The 17,682-nt window shown below is 39.2% G+C and overlaps 1 protein-coding gene and 1 long non-coding RNA gene across 2 annotated transcripts in view; one reads left to right on the forward strand and one right to left on the reverse strand.

Annotated features, from left to right (window-relative positions):
• LOC136991762 (uncharacterized) overlaps window positions 1-17,682 on the forward strand; it is an 85,149-nt gene that overhangs the window by 11,715 nt on the left and 55,752 nt on the right. The window lies entirely within an intron of this gene.
• Window positions 2,261-17,682, reverse strand: part of BEGAIN (brain enriched guanylate kinase associated) — a 151,399-nt gene continuing 135,977 nt past the window's right edge. The window contains exons 7-9 of the mRNA XM_067294973.1: window positions 10,282-10,389; window positions 6,704-6,787; window positions 2,261-3,667 (exon numbers count right to left, since the gene is read on the reverse strand). Of these exons, the coding sequence (XP_067151074.1) occupies window positions 2,294-3,667; window positions 6,704-6,787; window positions 10,282-10,389 (1,566 nt within the window). The 3' untranslated portion in view covers window positions 2,261-2,293. The remainder of the gene's footprint in view (window positions 3,668-6,703; window positions 6,788-10,281; window positions 10,390-17,682) is intronic.

Consider the following 17,682-nt stretch of genomic DNA (forward strand, 5'->3'; position numbering starts at 1 on the left):
TGCCATAGAAACAGCTGGCCCTGGGGAACTTTATTTGATGTGATTTTTTTTTTTTATTTAAATGAACTTCAACGGAATTTTCTGTGGCATGACCTGCTACGCAGTGCAAGTAAGCATGGCAGCATAGAAGCACGAAATGAGTAGCAGCTTTTGCAGTGAAGTAAGCCTCACCTTAGCGTTGTGCTGGGGCTTACTTGTGAGATATTATTGGCTACCATTGTTCTCCACAGTACTTCCATAGATCTCTGAAGAACTGTTTCAAAACAGCCCAGCAAGTACTTACACACATTAAGAACGGTCAGATTTTTGTATTATCCATGAATAATACAAAGAGCAGTGGAAATTGTTGCTGCCAACTGCATTGAATCTCCGGCCTCATGTTTTAAGATACTTATGTGGGAATTGAGCAGTTCTGATGTACTGGTTTATAGTAACTTATCAGATGATTGTTTTCAGAGAGTCATCAGAAAAAATATATTTTTTTGAGGATGTAATGAATATTAGGTCATCCTTTTAGCTGTATCAGAAGGAACTATTCTAGATTTCCACAATGATCTCACTGATTACTACCACATACAGCACTAAGTAAAGTTTTTTCCATACATGAGCCTGTAAGAGTCAGTATTTCAAATACAGGATGTGTCATCAATGGATACAACTTTAAAGATTTAATAAAGATTTATTGCTGTATTCTGCCCCTAACTGAGCAGTGATACTGTAGCCAGGAGGGAAATCCACAGGACTTCCCTTTCTCTCTTTTCATTTTTCTCTTCTCCTCTTGCTCTCTTCCTTCTGCTGCTTTGCAAGAGGTGCACTCCTCGGTGGTGAAATGGTGAGAAATAGAAAATTCTAAGGAGGAAAGTGGAAACTGCAGATAAAACTATGGCTTTTTGGAGCCAGTGATGAAACTCCCATTGGCTACAGGAGGCCAAGTTCTCCTTATATCTTAAAAAATCTCTGCATGTTAGAAACACCAAACTACATGTAGGGAAAAAAGGGGCAATCATGGAAGGTAACAGTCCTAAAGGCCTTCGTCTGGGAAAGTCAGGGTTGCGTCAAGTATGTATGCGATATAGGAGGTTTATTTTCCTTATTTACCTTTCACAGGCCCATGGGAAGCAGGGTCTTATTCTCCCAGAGGCCACAGACTGAAAACCAGTGCTCTCTAGTTCACAGACAAAGAGAGACTGCTTTAGAAAGCAATTTAAAACAGGAGCTTTACTCATTAACTTTTTCTGAGCCTTCTTGCTGTTGCCTATGTAAGAGCAGACTACCCAGCTAAATAAGGGTTCTGAAGCTGTGGGACCGTTGCCCTGTCCCTCAACCTCAGAAAAGGTGCTGTCAGAGAGATGTGTACTAGAAGCTTCGAGTATATCCACTGATTTCTCTTCTGAAAGAAGACAGAGATTGGAGCTGGATAACAAATGTGCTGAAGTGCTTTATCTTGCTTGGGCATCCCTGTTCCAGGTACCATGAGCATTTTCCTGGACTGATGCTATGCAGAACAATCCCGTTCATACGTATTGCCCTGGGCATGTTTTAATGAAAAAAAAAAAAATCAAAACATCTCCACTCGTGTCTTTTATTAAGTAATGCAAAATACAGTATTAATTATGACACTGCATGCATTTCAGACAATATAAATGCAAGCCTACAGAAAATATGTGACAAAGAAACCCTCAATTACTTTTGAGGTAGTATACAAGGGAAAATAGGAAAGCAGAAACACAGTGGATTAAAAGAACAAAATATTGGTATCACTTTGTGCATACATTAGTCACTCATAAATACATTTGTAGGAAATAAGATACAATTCCATTCTCATTAAAAAATATACTTCTTCAAATTCACCATTCTTGTTTGTTCTGTTTTCACATGACATTTTATGGTATTTTATCAGGTGGATTTATTTTTTGTCACTGCCATCATGATTCTACCCTTTTCCTCCAAGAGTTTAGGCACAGATGGCCTCATGCACAAAAATAAATAAGAAACCTGCTTGAAGGGAAAAGAATTCTGCTCAAATAGCTGAGGATAGTCTAATAAATACCATTTTTTTATAAAAATATTTCAGGTTTATAAAAGAGGGGAGGGGACAGTCTCCCACGTGGAAAGGTTGTCAAGTGAAAAGTGCTGTATAACATTTTTTGAAGAGATTTTTCTTTTAAACATACAGTACCATTATGAATATATATTTTATAATCCTGTTTCTTAGAACCGTATTGTTCACTAGAAGTATCAAATTCTGTTTGTTTCCTTTTGTTTGTTTTCTTATTGCGGTTTTGGAAGCTGTCTAGTTTAGAAGGGTTCCATATAACTGTGCTTTTGTAAGGCTGTCCTTCCGAGTCAAACCAGTACTCCCAGTCCGTTGAAACTGCTGCTGTTTGCTGTGTATACCCGAATGGCTTCCTTGTTCCATGGAAGACTGGTGAATTTCTGATGCCTCCACTGAACTTTGATTGAGGGACTCGGCTGAGCTGTTGGGGCTCACGTCCACATATTCTCTTTTCAATACTGGGCTACTTTCGATGTTTTTACTACTGCATACCTGGATGGTGATCCTTTCATTTTTTTGGTCTCTTGATTCTTTTGTTTTGTAAGTGGGCACTTTGTCCTGTTTACAGCTAGTGCTGATGTCAATATTCAAGCCACTGTCTGTTCTCAGGAAGCAAGAATCCACAAGTCTGCTTTGGCAGATGTCATCTCCTTCTGAGCAGCTATCTGCTTTGTAACTAGCATAGATGGGGCTTGTTCGACTGTCTCCTTTTTTAATAGGGCTGCTGTAGTACTGCTCTGAAAAACTACAGGGTGATAGCCTGCCAGTGTTCCTGTAAGAGTATGCACCAATGTCCTCCACGCTCAATTGCCTCCATTGCCCAGGCAAGTCGTCTTCTGAGAGATGGGTACTCCTGCACTCATTTCTCATTTTCTGATTTGCTAAAGCCTGCTGCGGTGTTATGGCTGAGAAATGAAAAGGCTCGTTTGCATAAGGAGGCAGAGTCCTGGTAAAAGTGGGTGAGTTCTCGTTGTCATCAGCAAGCTCCATGTGCTGCACAGGTTTGGACTTGGCAAACCTAGGACTCCCCTGATGCTCATAACCTGCAGGTGACTTTCTTTCAAACAGTTCATCTCGATTGCTCATGTAGATCGCTTGCTGAGAGGCTGTCAGTGTGTTGGCTTGGGCGTTCTCCTTTTCCTCGGATGTAACACTGAAGCTGGAATAGGAGCTGGATGTTGGCAAAGAGGTAATGTACTCTGGGAAGGCTTCGTGAGAGAAGCTGGAATGGAAACCGTCTTCTTCTATGGTGCTGTCAGTGGAGTTCTGGGACCTGAGGAACCCCACGTCTTTCACTTGTGTGTCCACACTCTGTCTCCTCTCCCTCCTCCTTTCCTCAGGGCAGTAAAGGGCAGTATCACTACAGTAGATGTCTGACTTGTACTGGGGCCTTTGTCCGAGTTTTCCAGCAGAGTCCTGAAAATTAAGATTCCCTGCGGATGGGCTTGACAAATGTGAAGACAGGCTGTTTGGATCTGGTTTTTCCAATACTTTGGCAATGACGCAAGTGGGTATGGAATCAGCATAAGAAGTGTGGCACAAGGGAACAGAAAGGCTGCACCCATGTTTTTCCAGATGGATGCTGACTCTTTCCTGAAAGTCAGATGGCAACTGTAATATAAAGAGATAACAAAGGGGATAGGAGGAAAGGGTGCATGTCAATACTGGTATCTGATTGGACTTATGCAATGTTGATGGATGAGTGCAATTTATGACATTAGATGGTTCACTGTATACGGTTCTTTGACTAGTGCATTAATTCATTTAGCAATGGCTGCAATCTCTGTGCATTTCTGAAAATAAATGTAATCAAATGACTTTACTTAACATTTGGAAATCTTCATCTGCTCCCCCACATGGAAAATACTATGAAACTAAAAGGATTCCTTCCAAATTAATTCAAGCTGCATAGAAATGACCTAGAGAATGTAGTAAATAATAACCTTAAAAAGGCAGGTAGGGAAATATAGCCTACAGAAACACTTTGCAGACTGTATGCACGTGTGGTTTGCAGTTGGAACATGGGGCTGCTGAAGTCTCTGCTAGGGTGAGGAAAGATGAGGAAGGGTCAGATTATGTTCTGTTCTTCTGCCTTTCTGCCAGCTCCTCTTGCGTCCAACCCAGTGCCAAATTGGCTCCTGCTCTTCACTGTTGCATTTGATAAAAATGCTATTTGAAGAGGCTGGAAAGTTGGTTTCACTGCTGTTTGAAGCAGTGGTGCTGGTTGCTGTGTGAGAGGAGTGTTTCTCTGTGTTGGGGGAGAAGCAAATCAAACCAGCCATCTTGCCCCAGCCCTGAAACATTGCTTGTCAGATCAACAAACAGCCTCTCAACTTATTTCCCTCTTTCAGCAGCCGCTAGCTGACTGCTTTTCTGGTGTCTTACTAAATTGACAGAAATAAGAGCTAAGACCTGAACCTACATTACAATTCCTATGGCAGACTACCCAAAATTAATCAATAAGTCTGCTGGGCATAAGAAATCATATAAATTTAGGATCAGCTCTGTGGACAGTGATTCCATCTGCTGTTTTGTCACATGGACCAGAGAGATTGAGAGACTACATTCATTGGTGTGGTTCAAAAGTCCTATTGGTAATACCAAGTACGCTTACCAGTCAAATGTAATCTGCCTTGCTCATTTCAAATTTCTATCAACGATCAGACAGGGATATACTGGAGGACTGTATAAGAGCTGTCTCACAGTTTTTCTTGCTGGAAATCAAAAGAACTCATGTTTGGGCTAGGTTTGTAACTTAGTTTATAACTGCGGTAGCTCCTTCGATATTCATTTTGATTTACACCACTTCAGAATTTTGCCCTTGAATTCTCGGCTGAACTGATCTACTCACCAAAGTGAGTATGTTTTTACAACTAGAAATTAATTTTCTCTAGTCCTCTTTACCAAATAATGGGTGGTTACCATTACAGTGCTAGCAATCATACTTCCTCCCTAAGTTTGTTTCTCTGGGAGAGAATGGAATCCTACAACTACTGAAGCCTTCCTCTCTTTCTCTTAGGCAAGAGAAACTTAGGGGTGCCTACTGCTTATAATGATCTCACATCATACAACATTTGGAGTCTCTCTCTCTCTCTCTTTTTTTTTTTTTTTTTTTTTGCTTTACTGGGAATTTTTTGCAGTGGGATTACTCCCCAAAATTCAATGCATTCAATATTAGTCATAGTAAGCAGCGATGCAACAAAGATTGAATAACCAGGCTGCAAAATAGGACTGCTGTAAATTGCTGTAAAGGTGTGGAAAAGAAATACAGATCATTTGACCCGAAACTGCTGTGTAGGGTAGCTGTTATTTTAGCATACCATTACACTGCTATTTGATCTATTTTATATGCATTATTTAGATTATGAAATGTGTTAAGAAAAAGAACATTCTTTTTCTGGTATAATGCTGCATACTGGAATTACTAAAGTGATATTGTTGTCATGGATAATATATAATCCATTGTCAAGCAATATTTGTATTTGTAAGGAGTTCATTGCCTGTGACAGTACATTCAGACTTGCTAAATTAATAGATGCTTGCAGTTATGAGTGGAGAGTTTGCCTATTTGATCGACTGTATGACAGCCTGTGAGAAACAGAGGGGAGATCCCAATCTGTGATATTTTTTTGTAAGTGGTTTCTAAGCGTATTTAAGATCCTAATTCTTGCTAATGGATATAGTGCTTTCAGATATGAGTAATGTCATGATGATTCCTGGACATGGATCGCTAATGAAAGTTAGTTACTGGGGTGGGGGGAGCAGGATCAAGATATTGGTTAATGTGGAAGGTCTATCTCAATTCTGGGAAATAACTTCCCCATTTGACAGAATGGTGTTGATTTACCCTTATTTATCAGAGTTATTTAGTGCCATTAAACAGTTTACTGGCTTAGAAATAGTTTATGCATTTCACATTGTTTTGCATTATCCTAATAGCACTAAACTGACAAGACGGATAAAGGGAAGGCTTTTGTTTAGTATTAGTGACCTTCACTGTAGCAATACACATCTGGAAAGCGCTACTGCTTTGTGCAGAGGCTTGCTTCCCAAAAGACAGCCTTGTTCACTAAGATAATATTTGCCTGTCTTTTAAGGAGTCTGTTTCTCAAACCTAGTTTCCTTGGAAGGCATGATTATTAAAGTTTACACCTTGGAAATCATTCATCCAGTGCTCTGGTTGCTTTAGAAAAATATATATTTTCTGTCAGTCTATTTTAAAATTCAGGTTTGTAAATTAGTTGGCCTGGAAAATAGCTTTGAGAAGAAAATTGATTAGATCAACATCTCTGATGCCTGCAGGTTGTCATTGTTCCCCCTGCCAACATTTTGCAGTCTAGAGTTCTCAGCACTTTGATTTTGCAAAAACCTTTGTTTTTCAGCATGATCAGTGCAGGCTAATTCTATTGAATAGCAGAGTTTTTGGAAAAGAGTACCACCAAGTTCCATCACTAGCTGTGATTTTGTTAACGGCTCCCTCAGCTACATAGAAGACCAAGAGGTGTACAACCGCCCTCCCGCTGTTGCTTAAAGTGGGGGGGGGCAATCAAAGCCTTAAGGGCCAACAAGTTCTGTATATATGTAGAATAGTCTGTTTTCCATGAAACATTTGTTTCTTCAAAGAATTATCAAGTTTGGTTACATTACCTCAGAAAGCTTATGTGCCCTGTCGTAATTCTTGCTGCACTGGAGCAACTGAGCAGCTAAATTGCAGTCCTTCCTATAGAGCTCCTAAAAAAAAATAAAATAAAATAACAAAAAATACTCTGTTTTTTAAAGTTTACATCTAGCCTGTGGCTTTCAGCCTTTCTCCCATTCCTGGGCAATCTTTTAAAAATTGACTTTGGGAAAGTTTGGAGCATACTTGAATTTTTAAATTAAGATTTTCCACATCTTGCATGCTCTGGGGATTTTTGCCACTTGGCTCTGTAAGAGTGGATAAACAAAAGTATCAGATAAAAAATTTTGAGAACTGTTACTTCATAACGTTAATCTGCATTTCATAAGACAGATACTTACCGCTAGGAACTGGACTTTATACTGTTAACATGCATGGAACTATGAAGGTTAAAATAAACACGAACTTTTAAGCAAGAAGAAAATTTAAGAAAAACAATATTTACTGAACATCACCTGGATCAGCATGGGGATACTACTTTTGAAAATGCTGAAATAATCTCATGAGACTGTGGGAGAAATTCATTGCAGACATATTTTGTATTTTTAAAAAAATGTCCTTTGCCTCTTTATGAAATTTTTTGATGATTCTTGGCTCCTCTCATATTTTGCAGAAGGTAACTCTATGCATAATAAATTTCACTGTGAATATTTGATACCACAGAAAAGGATATTTTTACTGGATAAGAAATTATCATGAGAATTTCACATAGGGGAAAAAGAGAATCTAAAACAAGATGGTTATACTATTTTTGTGCTGAATGGCTCCCACAGCCTATTTAATGGGAAAACTCAGTACAGAAATTTGCCCTCAACTCCATATTTCATCTTAATTTAATTTGACACTGTATCCTCCAGTCACTATCTTTGGGTTTCTGGAGGTAAGAGTTATGTGTTGTTTCTCCTGATCAAGGTGCCATTAAAAAACAAAATTGGCTTCAGAAGCTGGTTTTATAGGTGAGCATAGATGACATACACAAAGCATAAAAACACCATGGACAACAGGCTACGTTCACCTGTAAAATGTTTATAGAGGAAAGAATGTTGAACAGTGAAATGATTGGAATTTTCACTGGTGCTAATGTTATCATTTCATTGCATGAAGATTTTTAATGCTCCACTTTTTCCTTTAGAAAGTGTTAAATTTTCTGTGAAAAGGAAAGGTGGAAATTCGTCTGTTTTGAAACAGCATTTTAAAGGTGTTCTGTAACAACAGGCTCAACGAGATCCTCCTGGGATTAGTTTGCTGTGAGGCATGTGAGGAGCAAATGTATATTTCTTATGGCCGTTAGGTGATTTATATCTTTATATTCAAGTGCCTTTAGATACTCTTGGGCTTTTTTTATGTGTGTGTGAGCTTTATATATGCCCCTTTCTGCCTTAAATGTGATGGGGAAACAGGTTTCATTCATGTAGATGTTGAATTTTATATTGGTACACACTATCTTTATTCCTGAAAACAGATGCCAGCAGTAGAAATCCAAACATCCAATTTAAAAGCAAAATCTGTGGCATGTACATGCGATTCTGGCACATTACATGCACACTGTGCACTTAATATATTGCTGCACAATGTATAGCACAGACAAGTATTGCAAATCCCTCCTGGCATTACTAGGCACACGAGAATGAAATCATTCCAGAAACTAACCCTGTCTTTAAAAGCTGTGAGGTTCTGTTTCTGTGAAGTGGTTGTCATGGAGAGTGCAAAAAGCATTTCTCACACTTTATTTTTAGCAGCTTTAAAAATTACTACAAAAAACTACATGCAGGTTGAATGTGCCACATGTACTTTGTTCTCAGCATTGATGGGACATGCCATGTGACTGGAGTGAATTTTTGTCCTTTAATATTAATCTGAATGGAAACTAGCCACATGTGTGGCAACCGGAATAATAATTGGCAATTATGCCTAAAAGCATTTTCCATGGTCTTACACATGTTTTTGCATCAAAAGCATCATTTCATGTCTGTCAGTGGAATAAGGGGAAATAATATCCAGGGAAGAAATACTCGTGAGACAAAAACATGTTCTCCCCAGGGTGGGATTCTTCAGTTTAATGTCATCTTTAGTTATTATGTATAATATTAAAGGATTGTTTCATAGTCCTTTATTTAAAAAAATTGGCCACTTTTAACCTTTACTTTCATTTGTGAAGCTACATAATTAAAGGTAGGATTTTGCCTGTGAATTAGCCTCAAGTATGAAGAAGGGCTACTCTTATCTGAGGCTTCTAGACCATAACATAATGTTCATAGTAATTCAGAAAAATTCTGATATCTTGGAAGAAGAGTACTCTCTATTCCAGTTCAGTCTAAGCTGCCTTTTTAAAACTATCAACAATGAAAACATTTCTTTGTATGTGGGCTCAAAGCTGACTCCATGTAGTAGTGGAAGTACAAGAACATTTACTGGGAGAGATTTTTTTTATAAATCTGAAATAACTCCATTGATTTCAACTGAATTACTCTGGATTTATACCTGTGCTTTTAAAAACCTAAATTTAGCCCATTGCATTTACCAAGTTCCTTTTAATTATAGATATTAGAGTTATGAAATAACTGCTGTTTCAAAACAATTTCTGTAGAAATATAGGGCCAGATTGTGAACTCTCTGTTACCTTTGGAAAGCTGTTAATCACATATGCATTCCTGTCCACATCAACAGGTGTATTCATGGGATCAGATGCTCCCTGCTATGATTAAGAGTTTATATGGAATATGGAAGGATTGCATGTGAGATGCTAAAGAAAAAGTATCAACATAAACATATCTTGTGTAGATGAAATTTTTTCTAAGTGTCGAAGGAATGGTATAATAACGAACCCCTCCCACCCCCCTTCTTTGCTGTCTTCTTTAGTTTGTCCCACGGAATGAGCTTGTTTGCTAGTTGCAGAACACTTGGCGGTTTTCAGCCGTGTTTAGTGAGATGCAGGCTGACAACTGCAAAGAATATTCCCTGTTTCGATCCATGCAGATCTAGGTGAAGAATTACACGTGAACCATAGCTGAGGAAAATCTAGCTCTCGCTTCCTTCAATAGCCTGAGTGACCAGGTTGGGTCAGTTCTGCCTTCTCCTAGCAGAGCTTGCTTGTGCTGGGCAACCCCTTCCAGGGAGCAAAGCCTGAAAGATGGGATGAGCTGTGGGAAATGGAAGGCTCTACCATGTGCTTATAATCCTCATTATGAATCCTCCCTGCTTGGGTGTGTGCACTCAGTAGCTCTGAGCATGGGCTTCTGTCAGTCTGCTCTACTTATGACAAATTCAATGGAGGGATATCACCATTTCCTGGAATATTTTTTCCTCATTAATTTTAGGTTAGACATAAGGGAGAAAAAAAAATCAATAAAAAGTCTCACCCTGACCCCATGACTTAAGGAGAGCTGAAATTCCAGATTAATGGGAAGCATCAAACATAACTTAATTGCAGAGGTGGCAGGTTATCTTTTATGTAAACAATAAGAAATTATTCTAATTACATAGGAAATGCATAGCCTAATTTATTTCTGAGTATAACCTCAAGATGTATCCATAATTAAATACTTACATTGTCTTCTGACAACTTATCTATTGTCACCTTGGCCTCTATTAAGTGATTATTGAGTGCAATTATTTCATGGCTCAAAGCCCGTTTTTCCTCTTCATAATGTTGACCCTGTGTAGAAAATGAAGTAAGTCAGTACTTTTTCTACTGTCAGAATATTTCAGAAAAATTTCCAAAGCTTGATGTCATTCTCAAATGCAGAGAAAAGCACAACAAATCAATATTTCCTTTTTTTCCCTAATTTTTTGCTATTTTCACTCAGCAGGTGAGGCAATGTACTTTGAAAATGTGGAGGTCAAACTGAGCTCACATTTAGAAACTTACTCAAAAAGCTCTAGCTAGCATGTGAAAAAGCATTGTACTGAACAACAGCTATTCCTCATTTGTTACAGGATAGGGTTTCTAACCTGGAAGGGACCTGGGCTTCTCTTGGCTTTTGCTACAAGAATGTTCCAATTATGCCATTAGTTCCCATTCTCATCAGGGAGGAAGAACAATATTTAACAAGGAAAGTAGCTGTGTCTGAGCCAATTTCTTTTAGCTGTTGACTGTGCTGGCTGCTTTAGAAGCCCTGAATGAGGTTGTTCATTTCTCAAGATGAATATTTGCCTAATTGTGGGGTTAACATGTGCTAGCAGAATGTGACCCACTGTGGGATAATAGAAAAATAATCTGATTCAAAACTTCTTTCTGCCCACTAATGTAATCTTGTTTTACCAGTAGGCTGTAACTCTTTATTATAAATGCAAAGAAATCAGCAGGAAAAGTAAAGTGCCACTGGCCCTTCCCATATTGTGTCCCATTTTCATATTGCAGTGTTTACTGTCCGCCTCATATACCAAAAATTATTTTGCAATGATCACTTATAGCCCTGCCTCCAGCCTTCCATTAGTATTAAAAAGAGCATGTGTGTTGTGGCAGCATCCGAATGTGCTAGCTGAGATCAAGGCATCTTCCTCGTGCTCAATGCTGTTCAAGACCAGAATGAAAGGAGTTCTGCCAATTATCCACAGGGACCTTTTAGAAAGCAGCGTTGCAAATGAGAATAGAAAGTAGGGTAAACCCTAACATATGTCTATTTTATTTTGCAAACTTATTCCAGCGACAAGTTCACAATCCCCCTTTCCATTCTAGAATTGTTAAAGTAATTTGTGAAAGATTTTCTTCAGCAGGCTGATCATATTAGCTACTGAAACTTCCCAAATGCCATATTGTCAGGGTCACAGAGAAATATTGCACCAACACACGCTTGATGTTGTCAGTTAATTGACAGCAATGGGAGTTGTATGTCCTGAAGTCCGAACAAATATCAGGGTTAATTATCCAGCTGCAAAGCACCAGGCTGTATTAAAAAAGGGTGATTACGTTGGAAGTGGCAATTCTTATCTTAAGTTGCTGTTTAAAGAAAAACACATTCTAAAATGGAATAAGTAAATCCCCAGCTTGCTTTGTAGCATCAATATGATTGAGGTGTCTTTGTCACCGTCTGGCCTGGCCCTATTTTAATGTCTGCTTTTCTTTGGACTGGCTTCTCCCTGCTGTTCCAAGGATGTCCTCCTGCAGGCCCAACTGTGGCTGGAGGCAGGTTCGGGCTCGGCAGCTCTGCTGTTTTCGTCCTCATCGCTTGGGTTGCCAGTGCTCCTGCTAGCTGCTTGGAGACTATTTTATGGAAAGCTGAAGTGTAGTTTTGAAAAGCACCTTGGGTCTGAAGGAGTTCCAACCTCACCAGTTTTAACAAGCCGCAGAATCTAAGCGGCTATGTTTTTTAATTAGGTAGATCAGCGTGGATTTATATGAGGCCCTTAACTCTCATTGATTTTAATGGGCACTAAGCAGCTAGGCACTTTGTAATCCTCCTGGACATCTGTGCACTTCTAGAAATCTGCCTCCTTTGAGAGTATGACTGAAGATTACATTTTCAAAGGTGTTTAGCTGTGTAATGAGGTAGACAAGTGCTATATTGGTATCTCCAGCCACCTAAATACTTGGGAAAAATCTGTCCCTTCAGGTTTCTAAGTCACTTTGTGCTTTTGAAGGATTCAGGTCCACTGTGTACAAACTTAATCTTCCAAATAACTGTTGTATTGAGGATTTTATCAAACTTTGTATGACAAGCTGCAGTCAATGCCAGCACAGCTGATTTGTTGGACTCCCCTTTGCCTTGAGTCCTTCTGATTTCAACAAGTTTTGCTCATGTATAACCAAATTGAACTTGGTTCAATATATTTTGCAGTTCAGGAGAGTTTGTCTGATCTAGGATTTATAGACTTCAGCACAGAGCAGAACTTGTAAAAGGGCAGCAGATTCAGGCTTAGGAAGCAGTACCTTCCATTACTTTGAGTAATACTGAATCTGACTGAATTATGCTTTCATTTTATTTCAGTTACTGATAGCTTTTGGGGTGACATTGTTCAGACTCGGTGCCTGACCAAATATGATTAAAAAAGTAGGTGGTTGAACTGTCAGATTCACCTTGATTCAAGTTTATCTTTAATGGGTCAGCAGATAGACATTGAAGTCGCAGCCATCTCAGCAGTGCTGTGGCAGAGGGGGCAGGAGAAAGAAAGGCCAGTCCTCTCTGCAAGTGTATGCTGACATCCTTCTCTTGAAATCACCATTAGTGACATGAGCCGAGTGTGTGCCCAACTGTGGCAAAACAGGGCAGCCTCAGGGCCAACAGGACACTGAAATGTTTCAATATATTGACCACATACTGTGGGTATACAGTGTACAGGGCTTTAGCCAGATTGTGGCACAGCAGTGGAAATAAGATGGCAGAGGTTTAACCATTTAACCCTTGGGGGAAATAGTGCCCTTGGGAGAAATGGTGGAGGTAGCTCTTGATCACTGCATTAAAAGGGTTTCTGGTTACTTGGGGCTGCAACTTCGAGCTCTCCAGTTGCTGCCTGACAATCGTATTGCCGGAGTCAGTTAAAGCTGACAGAGATGAGGACAGAAGTCACAATACCAATGTCACGATTGAAGGTTACAAATAGAAAGGCTTATTTTATGTATAAACACCTACTGAAGGACTCTTCTTTGTTCTATTCTACAGCTTTTAGATGCTTGGCTCTTCCACGAGCCCAGTGATCTCTCTCCTCTCCTTTTGGCATTGCTTTCTGTTCTGCAGGTCTAACAACCTATTTCTCAAAAGCTAATAGTAGATTAAGTTAATTGGGTTAGTGATATGTCAATAGCTTGCAGCTAGGCTGAGGACTCCTGAAGCCCAATCCAAAATGCCACCGCTGTAGGGTGCAAAGGGTTGACCTGCTGGGTGAACTTCATTCAGAAATTTTTGTTGAATCAGCTCAAACCTGTCTTACCTTTCCCTCCTCACCCAGCACAAAGCCAACATAAAAGAATACAGCTCCATAGTATCTGACTAATTTGACAGAGCTGCAATCATGTGCCCACAACTGAGTCTGATCAAATTTGTACTGTAGGGTGACTCCAGCAGTACACAGCTTCGGTATTAATGATTGAGGAACCAAGCACTAAGAGCCATTGTTCCTAGTCTGTATTTAGCCTGAGCCTTGCAGCTTCCTTCTGATGACGGAACAAGATATCTGCTCTTTCCAACAGGATCAAATGATATAATAGAGGCTGACTGTCTCTGTAACCTTGTGTTTCATATAATTTGTACCTATAACAGCTACATATTTTCACAGATCTATAAAAATATAAGATGGGACTTTCAAAGTATTTGGTATCATCTAGTCCCTGGACCTATTATCTGTGGTAAAAGTAGGGTGAAAAGAGCTTTGATAAACTCTTAAACTCTCACAAAAGAATAGATAAAAAGTGTACGTTGGAAAGTAACAAAAGCTGGATGAATGGATCCTCATGAGGCTTTCCTTGTGTATCAGTGGAGTGAAGGCTTCTACTCTAGTCTTTTAGCATGGATCAGCCTAAAAGTTGGTTGTCCCTGTGGTAGTGTTTTAATCTCCCTGTGTAATGGCTCCAGCAGCTAGAGAGCATCCTACTGTAAAGTAGTATCAACTTCAAACTCAAGGCTGCTCACTGGCTTCTTTGTTGTCCTGAGGGAGCTCTGAGATGTGTACCGACCTTTTGAAACCAATCTCAATTTTGCAAATAAGCAGTGCTGGCCTGTGGAAATGTCAGATTTACTTTGCCATGTTTGAAAAGGGCATTATTGTTCTTGATGTTCCTGTAAGAGGCTTTTCAATGCTACCATGATAATAATACAGTGTTAATAGTGGCCATGGAGGCAGGCCAGCAGCATTCCTCTGGAAATCACTCTTAATAAGTAGAACTTCAATGACAGAGAAAGAGAGAGAGACGAGATGGTTACAAATACCACCCAAGTGGCGTTTTTATCCCATCCTGAACGCCTGGACAGAGGTTTATTGTAATGCTTATTGACATGGAATGCAACAGAACTCTGCTCCTTTGACTACTGGGCACTTCCAGGAGGAAGAAAGTGCAGAGGAAAAATTCCCCACCTTTCTGGACCGGTATAACACTATTAGTGCATTCCTCACAGAACCCCGGTCATATTAGTATTAATATATTAAATACTAGTAGGTGCTGTAAGGCATCTGTGAACTAACTGCAATGCATTTACTGTTATTCTGTGGACAGTAGTTGGGGAACAAGTGCTTCTGGGGATACATTTTCAAAACAAGATCTCTGTGTTTTATAGTGGTATTTTATAATCCTATTGAAATCATGCTATGAAGGATAAAAGAGGGATAAAATTTGTTCTGTAACAAATTATGGCTGCTACACCTGACTCGACTGCTGTGACAACTGGTTTACAGCTATTGGGACTGTTATGATATTTGTATTTTATTTAATATCTTCTTTAAATTAGTCGGTTATTAGCAAATACTGACATCTACTATAGAAGCAGATGCTTTCTATTGTCATGCAAAAGAAGATTTAATATATAATTAATATATCTTAGATTCTAATAAAATAGGGAATAAATATGCATTGCATATGGCATAAGTTCACTTATGTTTCTCCCTGGTATACTGCCAAGACTTCAAAGAAACTCCAGTTTAGATTTGGTACATGTGAATGCATGTCTTCTGGAGTCAGTGGAACAGCATCTCATTATCACTAATCATTACACTAATAATGAGGGATGAGGGAGCATCTATCACAAAGAAAGGGCACCCGGATGCTCTGTGCGTTCTCAGTGATTGTTCAGTGTAATATTTCAATGCTGAGTGAGGACAAATTTGTTTTATAGCATCTGTCAGCACGTTTCACACCATGGTGAGCTAAGGATAAAGGCACTCATCACTTGGGGAATGGAAGGCTGGGAGAGTACACAATACTCTCTCCTACCAGGGGTGGAAACCTTTCACTGCGGCAGAGCATAATAGTGTAGCTTAGCTCAAGCTTGTGTGCTCTCTTATTCCCATCCAGGTGTGTCATGATCTCTGCTGAGCACGGCACTATTTTGAAATACGGTGTGTGAACCAAGGGACCTCTTAGCTTGCCGAGAGGTGGAGGGGGTGAGTAGGCCAGGGGCATATCCTGCAACGTAAACAAAACAAGAACGAGAAAACTTGTGGTGGAAATAAAACCTTTTTTCTATTGTAACTCTTTAAGTTAACAGCTGTTCTATTTACAATACTTCCCCACAGACCACATGCATAACATATGTTTTAGCAATTGGCTCATAAAAAGGCAAAATATGGTTTAGATTTGCAGATATTACTGGGTATTCTGTGCAGTAATTCATTATTTTAAGCATTACGGTATGTTAGTTTCTGCTTTGCAGCTCTTCACACTATTATGACAGATTTTTAAAAAGCTCTACTACGTGTTTGTGTGCGTGCGTGTTTATGGATGCTTTGAAGCTATGTGAGTTAAGAGCCTAGATAACCATAGCTAGGCTCATGCTCACATGCACCCATGGGCAGAAACTGTAACAAAAGCACACCGAACTGACAGTGAAAACAACAAAGAAAAATAAGGAAAGAGACTTCAATAAATAATGAAACTGTGCCATTTGATACCTTTTTGACATGATCCTTGGAGTGTAGGATTTGGTGCTGATCATTGCTTAGCAGTGCCATTCAATAGGCATTGCATTTTTGGTCTTACTTCTTTGTATACCAACTTTATTTTGGATTTACAGCAAAATAGGTATCTAAAGGAGATATTCACTTAGAGACTCATTGAACCCACAAGTCTGTTTAAGAATGCGTATCTTTACAGGCAGCTAGAGAAAAAGAGCCAAACATTTTGCTAATTTATTAGGTAATTCTCTATCAAGTTACAAACAAAATTGCAGGACCTGTAGGGACTAGTGCACAGTCTGTGGCAGCATCCTGCTTGCACTTTATGATGTACCGCTGTCTCATCTTGGCTTCCCCCTGCAGTAATCCCCACGACACTCATCCTTGTCTCAACATCTCTTCATAATGCTAATAAAGCCTGGCTTTCAGGAATGCCATTACATTATGGTAAGAAGTAATGACTAATTCATTATATTTATTCTATGGTTTATTAGATATTTATTTAAAGTAATTTTCCGTTTCCAAGCTGCCAAGGCCACAGGCAAGGCTACAGCCTTCAGAGATAAATTTATGGCATTAAGGATTTTAAAATACTCACTGTTCTGGGAGGGTCAGAGAAGATATGCAGTTGATGTGTCTTGTGCCTGAGGCCTTACCTATTGCAAAAACCTATGTGGTGTTGGAGTTCTTCCACTTAAAGAAGACAGTGGCAAGAACATTATTCCAACATGGGAGGCCTTTTTTATGATGGACAAATGGGAAAAGGGAAATGACAGCTATATGGGGATTGGGTTTTCTGGGGGATAGACTAGATTGTCTGTTATTGCCATAGCTTAATTTTTCTGTTTTTCTGATTTTAACTAGGAGCTCATCAAAATAATTAGAATTATATGGTCATAGTGAAATGAATGAAATGAAGGTTTCAATTGAGCTATTGGTAGGTAACAATTCTTTTTCTCTTTGGCATGTTTTTTGTTATATGAATGGGTAGAAAAGGAGAAGTGCTATTACTCCAGACCACACAAGGTGGGCTCATCAGGCTTGCAGCTTGAATCTGTCGCTCTAGTGACTGATCATTTGATGCTCAAACTTTCCAGCCACACAGGTTCATCTGTGAAAATGGAGAAATTACTAGAGACAGGATATTGCTTAGACTCTCTTAAATGGACTGGGAAGAGAAAGATGCATTAGTTTCTCTGGATGAAGAAGTAAAGTGGCCTAGGAAGGAAAGCAAGAAATTCTAAACTTTGGAACCTTTATTCATTCATATTAGTTGCAGATGATATTAATATACAAATACATTCTAATTAGCGTTGACTGCATAAGCAAGAGCAATTTCCTAACTAAGCTAAACAAAACTAAAGCTAGACTATTTGCAGTATTTTGCTCTTTAACACTTTGTTCTGCT

The sequence above is a fragment of the Apteryx mantelli genome, chromosome 4 (assembly GCF_036417845.1).
Source record: "Apteryx mantelli isolate bAptMan1 chromosome 4, bAptMan1.hap1, whole genome shotgun sequence".
NCBI lineage: Eukaryota > Metazoa > Chordata > Aves > Apterygiformes > Apterygidae > Apteryx > Apteryx mantelli.